The sequence below is a fragment of the Coregonus clupeaformis genome, unplaced genomic scaffold, assembly GCF_020615455.1.
Source record: "Coregonus clupeaformis isolate EN_2021a unplaced genomic scaffold, ASM2061545v1 scaf1416, whole genome shotgun sequence".
Classification (NCBI taxonomy): Eukaryota; Metazoa; Chordata; class Actinopteri; order Salmoniformes; family Salmonidae; genus Coregonus; species Coregonus clupeaformis.
In genome coordinates this window covers 93,954-111,563 of record NW_025534870.1, presented here as the reverse complement: position 1 = coordinate 111,563, position 17,610 = coordinate 93,954, and the positions used below count along the sequence as shown (strand labels likewise).

The 17,610-nt window shown below is 42.0% G+C and overlaps 1 protein-coding gene across 1 annotated transcript; it reads right to left on the bottom strand.

The window, feature by feature from the left end:
- Positions 1-299: 299 nt before the first annotated feature.
- LOC121572593 lies at positions 300-14,032 on the bottom strand. The gene is made up of 5 exons (XM_045218175.1): positions 13,996-14,032; positions 12,468-12,656; positions 11,966-12,316; positions 11,636-11,767; positions 300-379 (listed from the first exon to the last, which is right to left on the bottom strand). The coding sequence occupies exons 1-5, from the start codon at positions 14,030-14,032 to the stop codon at positions 300-302; spliced, it is 789 nt and encodes a 262-aa protein (XP_045074110.1).
- Positions 14,033-17,610: the final 3,578 nt, after the last annotated feature.

Here is a 17,610-nt window from a genome sequence, read left to right as displayed (position 1 = left end):
CGTACATGTTTATTAACTAAATAAACATTCAACAAAACAAGAAACAACGTGACGTGACGTGACGTGACGTGACGTCCAAAGGGCTATACACATACCAGCCTAACAGGAACAAGATCCCTACAATACACAGCAGGCAATGGGCTACTAAGTATGATCCCCAATCAGAGACAATGAGCTGACAGCTGCCTCTGATTGGGAATCATACCCGCCAGACATAGAAATAGAAAAACTAGAACCTAAACATAGAATGTCTAACATAGAATTCCACACCCTGACTCAACAAACAAGAGTTCTATAGGTCAGGGCGTGACAATGACACACAGACCCAACGCTACGCCCAGGCAGTACATGAACAGAAGATGGTCCTCCTTAAAACCATCTGTGAAATATCAAATAGGGATAGAGACACTGAGACACTGAGGGATAAAGCTATGACAATGTTTAAGACACCAACAAGACTCTACCTGATCTGAGAGTCATACTTTCTTCTCTCAGATACAAAGATACAGTGGGGGAAAAAAGTATTTAGTCAGCCACCAATTGTGCAAGTTCTCCCACTTAAAAAGATGACAGAGGCCTGTAATTTTCATCATAGGTACACGTCAACTATGACAGACAAATTGAGGAAAAAAAATCAAGAAAATCACATTGTAGGATTTTTTATGAATTTATTTGCAAATTATGGTGGAAAATAAGTATTTGGTCACCAACAAACAAGCAAGATTTCTGGCTCTCACAGACCTGTAACTTCTTCTTTAAGAGGCTCCTCTGTCCTCCACTCGTTACCTGTATGAATGGCACCTGTTTGAACTTGTTATCAGTATAAAAGACACCTGTCCACAACCTCAAACAGTCACACTCCAAACTCCACTATGGCCAAGACCAAAGAGCTGTCAAAGGACACCATAAACAAAATTGTAGACCTGCACCAGACTGGGAAGACTTAATCTGCAATAGGTAACCAGCTTGGTTTGAAGAAATCAACTGTGTGAGCAATTATTAGGAAATGGAAGACATAGAAGACCACTGATAATCTCCCTCGTACTGGGGCTCCACGTAAGATCTCACCCCGTGGGGTCAAAATGATCACAAGAACGGTGAGCAAAAATCCCAGAACCACACGGGGGGACCTAGTGAATGACCTGCAGAGAGCTGGGACCAAAGTAACAAAGCCTACCATCAGTAACACACTACGCCGCCAGGGACTCAAATCCTGCAGTGCCAGACGTGTCCCCCTGCTTAAGCCAGTACATGTCCAGGCCCGTCTGAAGTTTGCTAGAGTGGCATTTGGATGATCCAGAAGAGGATTGGGAGAATGTCATATGGTCAGATGAAACCAAAATAGAACTTTTTGGTAAAAACTCAACTCGTCGTGTTTGGAGGACAAAGAATGCTGAGTTGCATCCAAAGAACACCATACCTACTGTGAAGCATGGGGGTGGAAACATCATGCTTTGGGGCTGTTTTTTCTGCAAAGGGACCAGGACTGACTGATCCGTGTAAAGGAAAGAATGAATGGGGCCATGTACGAGATTTTGAGTGAAAATCTCCTTCCATCAGCAAGGGCATTGAAGATGAAACGTGGCTGGGTCTTTCAGCATGACAATGATCCCAAACACACCGCCCGGGCAACGAAGGAGTGGCTTCGTAAGAAGCATTTCAAGGTCCTGGAGTGGCCTAGCCAGTCTCCAGATCTCAACTCCATAGAAAATCTTTGGAGGGAGTTGAAAGTCTGTGTTGCCCAGCGACAGCCCCAAAACATCACTGCTCTAGAGGAGATCTGCATGGAGGAATGGGCCAAAATACCTGCAACAGTGTGTGAAAACCTTGTGAAGACTTACAGAAAACGTTTGACCTGTGTCATTGCCAACAAAGGGTATATAACAAAGTATTGAGAAACTTGTAAAGTGGTTAACCCACTGGCTATAAGGTGAATGCACCAATTTGTAAGTCGCTCTGGATAAGAGCGTCTGCTAAATGACGTAAATGTAAATGTAAATGTGCAAGGATTCCTCCAGATTTGTCGCTTGGCATTCAGGCCAAAGAGTTCAATCTTGGTTTCATCAGACCAGAGAATCGTGTTTCTCATGGTCTGAGAGTCCTTTAGGTGCCTATTGGCAAACTGAATACACCACTGCATATACCTTATTTTTTTTCATGAAGGAAGAGTTGACAAAACTATTGAGATGACACTACATCTTAACCCTAAAGCACATCTTCCTGAGTGCTTTAGGGTTCTTAAACGTTTTCAACTCGAGACCCAAATGAGAAATTGAATGTCCTCCCGTGACGAAAATCGACCTCCAACGACCCGAAGTAAGAAGAAATAGTTGTATAATAATAGATGTATTCTGATAACTCAGGACCCATAGTTTAAGAAACACTGCACAGTTTAGGGTTTGGAAAATGCTTTTAGCTTGTTTGTATTCTTGACATACTTTGCACATCTAACTGAGCGGCAGCGGTCTGGTGTTCACCGTCCAGATGAACAGATGAAAAGAGGTGTGAGAAGAGCGTGTGCACTACCACCCCAATCAACGATTAAATGCATTACCAACCTGTTGATAGGTGGACTGGAAATACTGACATACTGAGAGAGAGAGAGAGAGAGAGAGAGAGAGAGAGAGAGAGAGAGAGAGAGAGAGAGAGAGAGAGAGAGAGAGAGAGAGAGAGAGAGAGAGAGAGAGAGAGAGAGAGAGCATAAGGTACATTTCATCCCCCAGTGTTAGTCTATGAGAGACCCAGTGATGTTCACCTCAGCAGGTCTCACTCTACACTGAGCTTCTCCTTCCTATCACTCACACCACAGGAAGTGATGCATACCCTCACTGGCCCCTCCTCTACCTCAGACCCCTATCATATTCTCCTTATAAGGTGATTCTCGGAATAGGGGGCTGTGATCAGTGCAAAGCCAAGACAGGAAATGCTAAGGAGAGATAACATCATAACAAAGGCAATTTTGGTTTAACTCTTTATTTGTCTTTAGAAGTGATCAGTATAATGTAATTGTCTACTGCTGGGTCCTTTGCCCCTCAGGGCCACCCTGTAAAAAAATTACCAAATCACTAACACACACAACTGAGATCTAAGTTAAGAGAGGCCAAAAGAGGCAACTACTCCTCTGAGGCCATTAAACAGTTGTGTTTTGACTTCTAACTCCTCCTCTCTAACCACACCCTGTACCACTGAGCTGTGTGGCCTAACTGAGTTAGAGAGAGCTAAAGTAGCCCTGAGGTACAACTAACTATCATACACTGCAGAGATCGATTGACTTACATTTCAATACATTTAATATAACTACACATATACAATATAGCAAGATTTAAATGTGTATTCAAAGATATGGCCAACCAATTTTCCTCCTCTTCCATCCTCCTCCACTTTGTCATCTTGTAGCAGCATACACTACATCCTTCTCTCTTCTCCTTTCCATCTTCCTCTTCTTGAAGGTTAAATTCAGGGTGGCTTAATTCAATGCATCTGGATCTTGATTCTGTAGATATTTAATGACACAGTATTTACCTGATCATTTTGTGGTTGTCTTTGAGAATCAGGTCCTGAATATGATATAAAAGAGAGAAGAGAGAACGGATTAATGGATCATTCCATTCTAGTGTACACACTGACTCTTCTGATCGTCAGTGTACAGTATGTCACGGGAAAAACATCCACATTTGAAGTGTAGTTCAGAGGTCCCATATTATCATGAAATGGGCTCCTACCTGTGTTGTGTGTTTTTGCCTCTCGTATGATCTTGAGGACCAGGATGAGGATGACTATCAGTAGAACAGCAGTCACAACACCCAGGATCACAACCAGGGGGAGGAGGTACATGGTTCCATCAACTTCCTCTCCTACTAGACTGATAGTTCCATTACAATGTCCTATTAGATGACATGTTATTACATCATTTGGTGGCCCTTTAAAGACAAACATTTTGCGTTTTTGTTTCTTGCTTATTGATTTTCCCCTACATGACAAAGAAAAATAAACTCACTCTCTTTAGATGACTCTGGTATTTCCTCACCTCATTGTGGTCTATAAAATCGAGATTAGTAAGAATAAATACGTATTTCTTCTCCAAATTATAAAAAATATGTCCATCAATGTTTTGCCTTTGTTTTATGATAACTCCTGATTAGGTTGATAAAAAGTTGAAAATGTAACAAAAGCCAGATAAAAAGTTGAAAACTAACCTTGATATTTTAAAACTTTTACGTTGACAAAGAACATGTGGCTATGTGGATACAATCCACAGAAATACAGGCCACAGTCAGCTATTTCCACTTTTGTAATTGTGAGAAAGACAGTGGTGTTGGTGCTGAACATTTCAAAATGGCTCCTTTGAAAACCATAGTGGAGATCAGGTGTTGAATTAAAGCCGTACATAGACGAGATACACACAGGCTCTGATCCGTTGACTTGCTTGAACCATGCTGTGTGTCCCACAACCGTTGTAACATTGGAGCACTCAAGGTAATGGTAACCCCAGTACGGACCTCCATAGTCTGAGAACTGAAAAACCAAAACAGAGACCAAACCTGAAACACAAAGCACAAAGCCCTACGTTAGTGACTATAATCGTCGACATGGTTGGGTCTCAAAAAATGTTGAATATAAAAATGGGGTCGCAGGCCAAAAAAGTTTGGGAACAACTGATATAGGTGTTTGGGTTTGGTGGGGTTCATATAGGTGTTTGGGGTTGGGGGGGTTCATAGATGACCACAAGGCTTCACCCTACAGATGGATTATACATGTTCAAACTAACTATCCACCAGCCCTAACCCTTAACCCCTAACCTAAGTCTAACCCTAGCCCTAACCTCAGCCCTAACCCTAGTCCTAGCCGTAACCCTAGCCTAATCCTAACCCTAGCCTAACTGTAGATACAGCTACAAAGGTAGACAGAACTTTTCAGAGACAGGCCTTTTTGCGAGAAGGGGTAGCTGCAATCCAATATGGTGACTGGAGAATGGCCGAGTGGGTGTGTCGAAAGGAAAGTAGTAGGCGTGTGGAAAGGAGTTGGTGTGTCAAAAGCTCTCTGCTATAGGTTAGACTGTTTTGATTGACCGTTGTGTTATTACCACGCAGCTACCATACATTGAGCTACTATACCGTGGGAGTTTTGACGTCTGTTTTGAAGCCAGAGCATGACTCTGAGTCGTATTTCACTGTTAGTTTTACACAAATAATTGTAAATTTTCAGTTATGAAACTGACGATTGTTTATTTTTTATCAAATGTACTGAAGATGGGTGTACTATTGCTTCAAATCAAATCAAGTCAAATTGTATTTGTCACATGCGCCGAATACAACAGGTAGACAGACCTTACTGTGAAATGCTTACTTACAAGCCCTTAACCAACAATGCAGTTCAAGAAATAGAGTTAATTTGATTAATTGTTCAGCAGGCTTATGGCTTGGGGGTATAAGCCGTTAAGGAGCCTTTTGGACCTAGACTTGGCGCTCCGGTACCACTTTCCATGCGGTAGCAGAGAGAACAGTCTGTGTCTTGGGTGACTGGAGTCTTTGACAATTTTTTGGGCCTTCCTCTGACAACGCCTAGTATATCGGTCCTGGATGGCAGGAAGCTTGGCCCCAGTGATGTACTGGGACATACGTACTACCCTCTGTAGCACCTTACTGTCGGAAGCCAAGCAGTTACCATACCAGGCGGTGATGCAACCAGTCAGGATGCTCTCGATGGTGCAGTTGTATAACTTTTTGAGGATCTGGGGACCCATGCCAAATCTTTTCAGTCTGCTGAGGGGGAAAAGGTGTTGTCGTGCCCTCTTCACGACTGTCTTGGCGTGTTTGGACCATGAGAGTTTGTGTTGTGTGTGTGTGTTTACTGTGACTGTCACCCCGATATTGGCTACTACAGTAGGTAGCTACTTCCACGCCGTTGCCGGACATTAGTGCTTGGCAAACGGGAGCAAAGGGCAGTGTGTCCTGGTGTTGCTTGCTGTTCATGGTCTCCCCCATTGAGTAGTAGACTGTATGTATGTATCAAGGTGACATCTAGATGGTTATCAATATTAGTTATTGTGTATGCTGCTATCCTACATGAAATAAAATAATGTGATGGTAAAACATGGCCACGTTAGCTACTGCTGACGACACGACAGTGATATAGCTGCCCAGTAAGAAGCACCTCAGGTCAGCAGGCACGTCGATACAACAGCGGTGCACTGGTCACCGGCTTATCGTCTCGTCATTCAGCCAAATCAGCCATGCAAAACGGTCTTGAGTGGCAACAAATCTGCCCAATTAGCTGATTTGCTTTCCATACACCCACTCCTTTCGACACACCCACTCGCCCATACTCCGGTCGCCATATTGGGCTGCAGCTACCCATACTTGTTTTTAGCTCATGATCATGGCATGCATATCTGTCTGGGTGTCAGATGTACTAACCCAGGGCTTCCCAAACCTTTTTGCCCGTGACCCCATTTTGAAATGTTATGCTTTCAGTACTAGATTCATTCTCTGATCCTTTGATTGGGTGGACAACATGTCATTTCATGCTGCAAGAGCTCTGATAGTTGGACGTCCTCCAGAAATTGTCATAATTACTGTGTATGTCTATGGAAGGGGGTGAGAACCATTAGCCTCCTAGGTTTTGTATTCAAGTCAATGTACCCAGAGGAGGACAGAAGCTAGCTTTCCTCCGGCTACACCATGGTGCTGCCCTACAGAGTGCTGCTGAGACTACTGTAGAACTTAATTGCAAAACAGTGTGTTTTAGTCAATGATTTGGTGTTGTGAATATATTTAGTATAGTTGTATCTAAAAAGGATAACTTTTTTTATGTTTCACAATTTTTTTTCCTTCTGAAATTCACTGAGTAGGATGGTCCTCCCCTTCCTCCTCTGAGGAGCCACACATGATAGCGATCTATCTACAGAGGACAACGACAAAACTCTGTCTCGCCATTATTGGGTATTTTTCTGTAGACCATATGTTAAACATAGTAAATCTTTTTAGACTATAAAGATAAACCATAGTTAATCATAAAGACAAGCAGTATGACTAAGTGAATACAGAGGGTGGTACCGAGTGGTACACAAGGAGGGAGGCTGAGCCAGAGTCAGGACATGGCTCTTTGGAATGGGCCTGCTCATTCTTACTATGTGTGGGAAATACTGTTATGCATGAGGCAATGCATGAGGAATGTCTTAAATGTATATGGTTGAGAATGGGTTATGCACTTGCCATGTTTAAACCATATTTAAGTATCGATTTATATGTTTTAGAATAAACAGAGCAGAGCCAGGAGATGGCTCTGTTATTTTTTACATGAGAAAGCTTGGTTCTTCCACTAGAAGGAGGAGACTGAATACATAGGAGGAGGAGAAGTCAGATTTCGCCGCTATTATAACTTAAGAGAGTGGGCTGAGCGGTCAAAAGATGAAAGCTTGGAAACAATGGTGGAGGAACTAAACTGGGAGGGTTTAAGCTAAAAAGTATGTAAAATGAGCAGGAATAGAATTGTATAGAAACTGAGGGCTGAGTGTTGGGAAGGCAGTTGCTCTGCAGACCAGCTCGGCTTTTGTTAATTTGTGTAATAAAGTCTATCTACATTTCTACGACACCATCTCTCATTCATTTGGAGCAGGTAGAGCCAGCTGTAATAGTGCAAACTTATTATTGAACTATGCAAACTATGTATTTCAGATTGAAATATACAGTGCTTTCGGAAAGTATTCAGACCCCTTGACTTTTTCCACATTTTGTTATGTTACAGCCTTATTCTAAAATGGATTAGATAAAAAAAAAAATCATCAATCTACACCCAATACCCCATAACGACAAAGCAAAAACAGGTTTCTAGACATTTTTGCAAATGTATTAAAAATAAAAAACGGACATATTGACAAGCTTGGCACACCTCTATTTGGGGAGTTTCTCCCATTCTTCTCTGCAGATCCTCTCAAGCTCTGTCAGATTGGATGGGTAGCATCGCTGCACAGCTTTTTTCAGGTCTCTCCAGATATGTTCGATCTTGTTTGGGCTCTGGCTGGCCACTCAAGGACATTCAGAGACTTATCCCGAAGCCACTCCTGCGTTGTCTTGGCTGTGTGCTTAGGGTTGTTTTCCTGTTGGAAGGTGAACCTTAGCCCCAGTCTGAGGTCCTGAGCGTTCTGAAGCAGGTTTTCATCAAGGATCTCTTTGTACTTTGCTTCGTTCATCTTTCCCTTGACCCTGACTAGTCTTCCAGTCCCTGCCGCTGAAAAATATCCCCACAGCATGATGCTGCCACCACAATGCTTCACCGTAGGGAAGGTGCCAGGTTTCCTCCAGACGTGACACTTGGCATTCAGGCCAAAGAGTTCAATCTTGGTTTCATCAGACCAGAGAATCTTGTTTCTCATGGTCTGAGAGCCTTTTAGGAGCCTTTTGGCAAACTCCAAGTGGGCTGCCATGTGCCTTTTACTGAGGAGTGGTTTCCGTATGGCCTCTCTACCAAAAATCCCTGATTGGTGGTGTGCTGCAGAAATTGTTGTCCTTCTGGAAGGTTCTCCCATCTCCACAGAGGAACTCTGGAGCTTTTTCAGAGTGACCATCGGGTTCTTGGTCAAATCCCTGACCAAGGCCCTTCTCCCCCGATTGCTCAGTTTGGCCATGCGGCCAGCTCTAGGAAGAGTCTTGGTGGTTCCAAACTTCTTCCATTTAAGAATTATGTAGGCCACTGTGTTCTTGGGGACCTTCAATGCTGCAGAAATTTTTTGGTACCCTTCCCTAGATCTGTGCCTCGACACAATCCTGTCTCGGATCTCTACGGACAATTCCTTCAACCTCATGGTTTGGTTTTTGCTCTGACATGCACATTCAACTGTGCAACTGTCACGCACGTTGACTGATGACTCGTGGAACCAAGGCGCAGCGTGATAAGCGTACATTTTATTTAGTACACAACACACGAACAAAACAACAAAACGAACGATACGTGAAGTCCTGTGGTTACAACAACACAAACCTTTACGGAACAAGATCCCACCAACTAACTGGTGCCAACAGGCTGCCTAAGTATTGTCCCCAATCAGAGACAACGAGCTACAGCTGCCTCTGATTGGGAACCACCCTGGCCAACATAGATCTAAAAGATCTAGAACAAAAAACATAGAAAACTAAACATAGAAAAATCCACACCCTGGCTCAACATTTAAGAGTCCCCAGAGCCAGGGCGTGACAGCGACCTTCTATAGACAGGTGTGTGCCTTTCCAAATCATGTCCAATCAATTGAATTTACCACAGGTCGACTCCAATAAAGTTGTAGAAACATCTCAAGGATGATCAATGGAAACAGGATGCACCTGAACATCACTCCTTTCAAATCCCATTGAGAGCATACGTCATTGACAGAAAAACTTGTATTGTTGCATCTTGTTGTGTTGTTGTCCTCCAGTGAATAGCCAGCTGACTAAAATTGTCCCTTGCCTAAATTAGCAACGGATGGAGATAGGGATTTGGATTCATGTTTTTTCTTAATTCTGATTATAACGGCCATTCTGATCCAACCATGAATTCATACATTGTTGTGCCCCTGGCCTGAGAGGATGGAAGTTCAATATGTAGGTAGATGTAGAAGGCTAATGTTAACTAGCTAATGTTGCCCATGAATGGAAGTTAGGCTAACGAGCAAGCATTTTAGCCAGGTAGCCTAGGACAACAACAAATAAAAGCGTGTGGCATTGGCGTTTCTCTACAAGTAGGGTGAGTCAACGTGTTTTTCTACTTGCACGAACACACTCACACACACACACACACACAAACACGCACACAGAAATCAGAACCATGGACAGCCACATAATATTTAGCTTACGTTGATTGAACTAAATAGTTTTTGGTATCTTTTAGTTGTCACTGTATTAGACTAAGCAGAGGCGATTTGATAATGTTGAAATGTTGAATTTGAAATGGTGCTGGAATAGTGGAGGCAGCTCCTGTTTTCTTTGTGACTTGTGGTAACTCTCTGTGGTTCTAAATCAGTAGTTGTTTAGTGGTCCGAAAATGTGGGAAACATTAACTTCCTTGACCATGCTGTGGTCATGCAACTGTCTGTTACTGTACATTCAATATGCTTTGTGGACTTCACTGGACAAAGGTTGCTATCCGGTTTTGTGAAAGAACAAAGGTGTGGTTGAATTTATTCTGGCATTGTGTCTTCTTATTGTCTTGGTCTTTAGGCCTATATATGATGGTCTAAAGGCATATGAGTTAACAGGTTATAGAGTAAACAATGCAATTATCACAACACATAGGTTGTAAAATGGCTTGGCCTCCCCAGTGAGTTTACCCAAACAGCATAAAAATGAATGGTTTATTATGTTACAAACACACGGTCATGCAGCCAAAATGGGATTCTCTATCAGATGATTTCTTACAATAAAAAGCTGTAAAAAGGTATGGCTATTTAAGGCATTACAGGATCATTATATAAATCTAACATACAGACAATGTTAAAATTGTAAATTCCATACTAATTTCACCTTGGAGTCTTTGTGACAGTGGGGATATATTTCACTGCTGTTGCAGGTATCTGACATCAGAGTACACTGCATCCTCTCTGCTGGTCTTCTCTCTTGCTCTTCTAGAGGAGGAGGAGTTCTTCTTGGGGGTGAAACTCACAGCTGCATAGTTCAACATGTCACTGTCTTGATTCTGAGGGTGGTGGAGCCATGAGGAAATACATTATGATGATATCATGATCTATTATATAATGTTTCTATTCTCCCGTGGAAGAAAACACTCCACAAAAGACATGACTGTTCAGACTGTACACCCACTACAATGACCTGACAGTCAGTGGAACAGTGACAGGCAGAAGTTCCATGGAAAAATGAACAACGATCACAAAGATCAGAAGGCTTCATCTAGTTGTGACACTCTGGCTCCATGGACTTTGATTATTGAGCCAGGGTTGTTCATTTTCTTTTGGGTGTATTTCTATGTTGGTTTCTAGGTGTTCATTTCTATGTTGTGGTGGTTCTTGATTATTCATGTGACTCCCAATCGGAGGTAACGAGTGACAGCTGTCGGCTCGTTATCTCTGATTGGGAGCCATATTTAAACTGTTGTGGTTTCACTGTGTGTTTGTGGGTTTTTGTTCCAGGTTCAGTATTTTGTCACTGTTGGACTTCACTATCGTCTTTTGTTTTGTAGTTACGTGCTTTCTTTATTAAAGTCATCATGTTCACTCAACGCGCTGCGTATTGGTCTGCTCCCTTTATAGACGATCGTGACACTAGTACAGTGACCTATTACTTCCAATACATTTTAATAACACATAAAGCACAAATATGCTGAATATTAGGTGGAAAGAAAGTTAAATGGCAGTTTGTTGTAAAAACTGAAAATATATTATATTTATAAATGTTGACAAATGTACCTGATTACCCTGGGATGTTGGGACATCTGTCCTCCCTTCAAAGAGATTGAAATAGAGGAATGCCAGCTATTATTTTTTATGACAATCTATCTCTTTTTAACCTCATGTAGTTAATTAACAATGCTTATACGTTGGTTATTTAGCTGATATTTACAGAAGGTACATTGCATAGAGATGCATGAAACATTAGATACATCAGTTATAACATTAGATACATTGGATACATTAGATATACAGTAATACCTCTGCTATCTCTCTTGTTCTGAGTCTTGCACAGCACCCAGACAAGTAGAAGGGTCACTATCCCCAGGACGATGTTGGAGACGACCAAGGCCAGAACAGTTGGACTGATCAAATGAGAATCATGCTCTGGAACTGTGCAAAGGGTATCAGGGAATTCATATTGTATTCATGAGCGCTTAGGAATTTCATTAAACAGAAAAATATGGAATCAAAAGCTAATGGTGTTATTGTATAGCTTGTTGAGACAAATGTATGGGGTCATTTGGAGGTAGGCCGTCTGCATAAATAGACAGTATGGTTGGGGATATTTACAGATTAAATGGGATTTACCATGAATGTTCAGCTTGGTCCCGTTCCGAAACAGTATCTCTCCACATGAGGCCACAGCACAGTAGTAAGTTCCAGCATCAGAGAGGTTGAGGTTCCTCTTGGGGAGGTTGTAGACACAGCTCTGTGTAGGAGACCCAGCGTTAGGGAACTTCTCACACAGATCACTCCTGTCTCCATGGGTGTAAATGATTCCTGGATGGGATACTCCTGAGCCATGTCTGAACCAATAGACACTATGTTCTCCTACACAGGTCTCAGTGTGTATTGTACAGTTCAGAGTCACAGAGTCTCCTGGCTGGACTGACTCAGACACAGGCTGCTGGAGCACAGACATGCTGTTGGACTCTGAACCTGAAGAGAGTGAGTAACTCAAGTAAGACTAAGTGGGTGAAAAACATGAAAAGCCATGTATTCATCACTAGCATTTGATGAAGCAGTTGTACGAACATATCAACATACAGGGCCACACAATTTGAAATTGAAGAAGCAAATGTTTAGTTACCTTTGACAATTAAAACAGTTCCCTCTCCAAATGTTTGCTCATAGATGGCTGTAATGGAACAATAGTATGTAGCTGAGTCCCCTGGCTCTGTCTTGGATATGGTCAAGTTACAGCTGTAGTCTCCTCTCCTCACACCCAAACGTTTGGTCTCAGTAAAGTCCTTGATAAAGTTGTTGGAATAATTACTGTCTTGACCCACATAAAGAGATGACGTCATGTGGAGGGGTTTCAGTCCAAAACTCTGCTTGAACCAATTAAATCTGGTCACTGACTTATCTGGACAAAGGCAAGTGAGAGTCACGGTGCCTCCCAGCTCAGTAACCATCACAGGGGTTGGTTGGATTACGTTTGGTTTGGTAAAAGCACAAACTGTCAAAGCAAACAAATAAAATGGATCAAAGACAAAGACATGGATAAACCATTTCTACCCATTACAGACAGAACATCCACCTCACTTATCATACTACAGTTGAAGTCGAAGTTTACATACACTTAGGTTGGAGTCATTAAAACTCGTTTTTCAACCACTCCACAAATTTCTTGTTAACAAACTATAGTTTTGGCAAGTCGGTTAGGACATCTACTTTGTGCATGACACAAGTAATCTTTCCAAAAATAGTTTACAGACAGATTATTTCATTTATAATTCACCGTTTCACAATTCCAGTGGGTCAGAAGTTTACATACACTAAGTTGACAGTGATTTTAAACAGCTTGGAAAATTCCAGAAAATGATGTCATGGCTTTAGAAGCTTCTGATAGGCTAATTGACATAATATGAGTCAATTGGAGGTGTACCTGTGGATGTATTTCAAGGCCTACCTTCAAACTCAGTGCCTCTTTGCTTGACATCATGGGAAAATCAAAAGAAATCAGCCAAGACCTCAGAAAAAAATGGTAGACCTCCACAAGTCTGGTTCATCCTTGGGAGCAATTTCCAAACGCCTGAAGGTACCACGTTCATCTGTACAAACAATAGTATACAAGTATAAAGACCATAGGACCACACAGCCGTCATACCGCTCAGGAAGGAGAAGCGTTCTGTCTCCTAGAGAATAACGCTACCTTGGTGCGAAAAGTGCAAATCAATCCCAGAACAACAGCAAAGGACCTTGTGAAGATGCTGGAGGAAACAGGTACAAAAGTATCCATATCCACAGTAAAACGAGTCGAATATCGACATAACTGTTAAATCTAGAATCGGCTTCCTATTTCGCAACAAAGCCTCCTTCACTCATGCTGCTAAACATGCCCTTGTAAAACTGACTATCCTACCGATCCTCGACTTCGGCGATTTTACAAAATAGCTTCCAACACTCTACTCAGCAAATTGGATGTAGTCTATCACAGTGCCATCCGTTTTGACCTGTACGCTCTCGTTGGCTGGCCCTCACTACATATTCGTCGCCAAACCCACTGGCTTCAGGTCATCTATAAATCCCTTCTAGGCAAATCCCCGCCTTATATTAGCTCATTGGTCACCATAGCAACACCCACCCATAGTATCGTTCCAGCAGGTATATCTCACTGGTCATCCCCAAAGCGAACACCTCTTTGGTCGCCATTCCTTCCAGTTCTCTAATGCAAATGTCTGGAACGAACTGCAAAAATCTCTGAAGCTGGAGACACTTATCTCCCTCACTATCTTTAAGCATCAGTTGTCAGAGCAGCTTACCCGATCACTGCACCTGTACACAGCCCATCTGTAATTAGCCCACCCAACTACCTCATCCCCATATTGTTATTTACATTGTTATTTATTTTGCTCATTTGCAACCCAGTATCTCTATTTGCACATCATCTTCTGCATATCTATCACTCCAGTGTTAATAGTAAATTATAATTGTAATGATTTGCACTATGGCCTATTTATTGCCTTACCTCCATAACTTACTACATTTGCACACATTGTATATAGATTTTCTATTGTGTTATTAACTTTACATTTTGTTTATTCCATATGTAACTCTGTGTTGTTGTTGATTTTCCACACTGCTTTGCTTTATCTTGGCCAGGTCGCAGTTGTAAATGAGAACTTGTTCTCAACTGGCTTACCTGGTTAAATAAAGGTGAAATAAATAAAATAAATAAATAAAAACCTTAAAAGGCCGCTCAGCAAGGAAGAAGCCACTGCTCCAAAACCGCCATAAAAAAGCAAGACTACAGTTTGCAACTGCACATGGGGACAAAGATCGTACTTTTTGGAGAAATGTCCTCTGGTCCGATGAAACAAAATATAACTTTTTGGCCATAATGACCATCGTTATGTTTGGAGGAAAAAGGGGATGCTTGCAAGTCGAAGAACACCCAACCGTGAAGCACGGGGGTGGCAGCATCATGCTTTGCTGCAGGAGGGACTGGTGCACTTCACAAAATAGATGGCATCATGAGGAAGGAAAATGATGTGGATATATTGAAGCAACATCTCAAGACATCAGTCAGGAAGTTAAAGCTTAGTCGCAAATGGGTCTTCCAAATGGACAATGACCCCAAGCATACTTCCAAAGTTGTGGAAAAATGGCTTAAGGACAACAAAATCAAGGTATTGGAGTGGCCATCACAAAGCCCTGACCTCAGTCCTATAGAACATTTGTGGGCAGAACTGAAAAAGCGTGTGCGAACAAGGAGGCCTACAAACCTGACTCAGTTACACCAGCTCTGTCAGGAGGAATGGGCCAAAATTCACCCAACGTATTGTGGGAAGCTTGTGGAAGGTTACCCGAAACGTTTGACCTAAGTTAAACAATTTAAAGGCAATGCTACCAAATACTAATTGAGTGTATGTAAACTTCTGACCCACTGGGAATGTAATGAAAGAAATAAAAGCTGAAATAAATTGTTCTCTCTACAATTATTCTGACATTTCACATTCTTAAAATAAAGTGGTGATCCTAACTGACCTAAAACAGGGAATTGTTACTAGGATTAAATGTCAGGAATTGTGAAAAACTTAAATTTATTTGGCTAAGGTGTATGTAAACCTCCGACTTCAAATGTATAAGAATGTTAATCATCTTTTGATTATTCATGACTTTATTAACTTCAGAGTTCACTGTTAGAAGCAGGACTGATGATACAGTAGGCTGTCCTCTTCCTTCTCTCTGCTGATCTCAGAGCAGCCAATCAGAACAAGGGACCATCATTCCAGCCATGTTAGACAGCCAATCCCCTTGCCTCTCACTCTAATCTGACAGACAGAATGACTAGTATACACCAGTGGCAGTCGATGCCTTTTAAGATGAGGGAGGATTATATTTTTTAATGAACATGGCCTTATTTCTATTACATCATATTATATGACTGTCATTCATATTCCATTCACCCAGCTCAATGTAAGATTGATAGGTTTAGTCTACTACATGAGACTCCAATTTTCCTTGTACCCATCATGAAGTTGCTACAACCTAGCATATGAATTAAAGTTTACAACGTAGATGCACAGGTTGAGAGAATTTTGAGTAATCAAGGTGACACATGCAATACCGCCTTGCACACTCTTGCCTGCATCTAGCTGATCTAGGGTGTAATCATTAGTCCAAAAGTTGCAAACAAGAGTTTCTAATGTGCCAATTCAGGTGTGTATATCCCATTTCATTCCGTTTAAGATTTTTTTTTCAACAGAATCGCGCAATGAATACACCCCTGATCACACGCAAACACAGTTCACTTTCATAGCAGCCACATACAAACAGCTCGTTGTATATATCATTCCTTCTCTCATGTATCGACGCACTCTCCTCCTCTCAAATAGCATCCCTCTCTGTTTGAGCCGGGTGTTTGAGTGTGGCTAAACTAGCAAGCGGCATTCGATTCTAGCTAAGTAAGTAAAAGTGAAAAAAGATATACCACGAAATATAGCTATCTCTCTCGCTCTCTCTCTCTTGCTTGTCCTTACTTTTGTAAATACTATATTATATTAAATGGGAAATATACAATGTTTATTTCTTTCAGGTGATGACATTCAAGTGGCAACTGAAGCAGATATGAGGATCCTTGTCCTCCTCTCCATCATAAGAACTGAAATTCTCCTCTGCTGTCTAACCATCATCTTCATCATCTACCTCATCAGGAAATAGATCAATTCAATGATTCAGTTTCTCAATCCTTCAGCTGTTACAAACACAAATGTCAGCTTAGATGGCAGAATGTCAAGGAAAAATGCCCACATGTTGATGATGCAGATTAGCTTGCAATTATTTTTTATATTTCTGTTCAGATTTTAAATAAATACATTAATCTTTATTGACAATGCCATTTCTTATTCAATACTGACAAAATTAAGAAGTAGATACAGTATGATATGTTAACAAACTCAAACAAGACTGATGGGAAGTATTTCACGGCCATTGCATTATGGGAGCTTTCACAACGTGTGTCTCTGTTATGTGGGCAGCTTGTCTCTCCCTTTTCTGTTTCCCTTCCTCCTTGTTTTGTCCCCTCTGTGTCTGTTGTATCTGTATGTGTGTTTGTCCCCTTTATGTGGGTGTGTCTGGAGTGGATCAGGGGGCGTGCTCAGGATCTGCCTCTCCTGTGCAGCTGCGGGTTGTTTCCAGTGATTCCTGCCTTCGCAGCTGCATCCTATTCTCTCATCAACCTGCACTACTAATTCCGGGGCATGGCTCTCCACCGGCGCCAGATCGTTGTTCTTACCAGAGCGGTAACTTGGCTCACCAGTAAAGTTATTTTGTCTTTGTCTTCAGCCTGGCTCTCCACTCTCCTTAACCTGTCGTTTGTTTTGTCTTCAGTTCGGACATACCTCCCAACCTGCCTGCCTTCCTGCCTGTCGGTCTGCCTGCCTGCCTGCCTGCCTGCCTGCCTCAGCCTCTCCTTCCTCCGGAGCCGACTAGCCCACTCTGTTCCTTTACTTCAGTTGTTTTTGGACTAAGACAATTTGAACTTTTATTAAAATATTTTTGTTTCTTCCACTCCCTTTGTCGTGTTTGTTTCTCTGAGTGCTGGGTTGAACCATAGCCTAACAGAACGATCTGGCCATGGACCCAACAGAGAAACAGCACGGGGCAAACGAAGACAGCTTCCAACAAGCTATCCAGGCTCAAGGAACGCTGCTAGGACAGCATGACCAACTGATTCGGACTCTTTTGGAAAATAATCATCAACTGCTGAACCAGGTGACTCAGTTAAC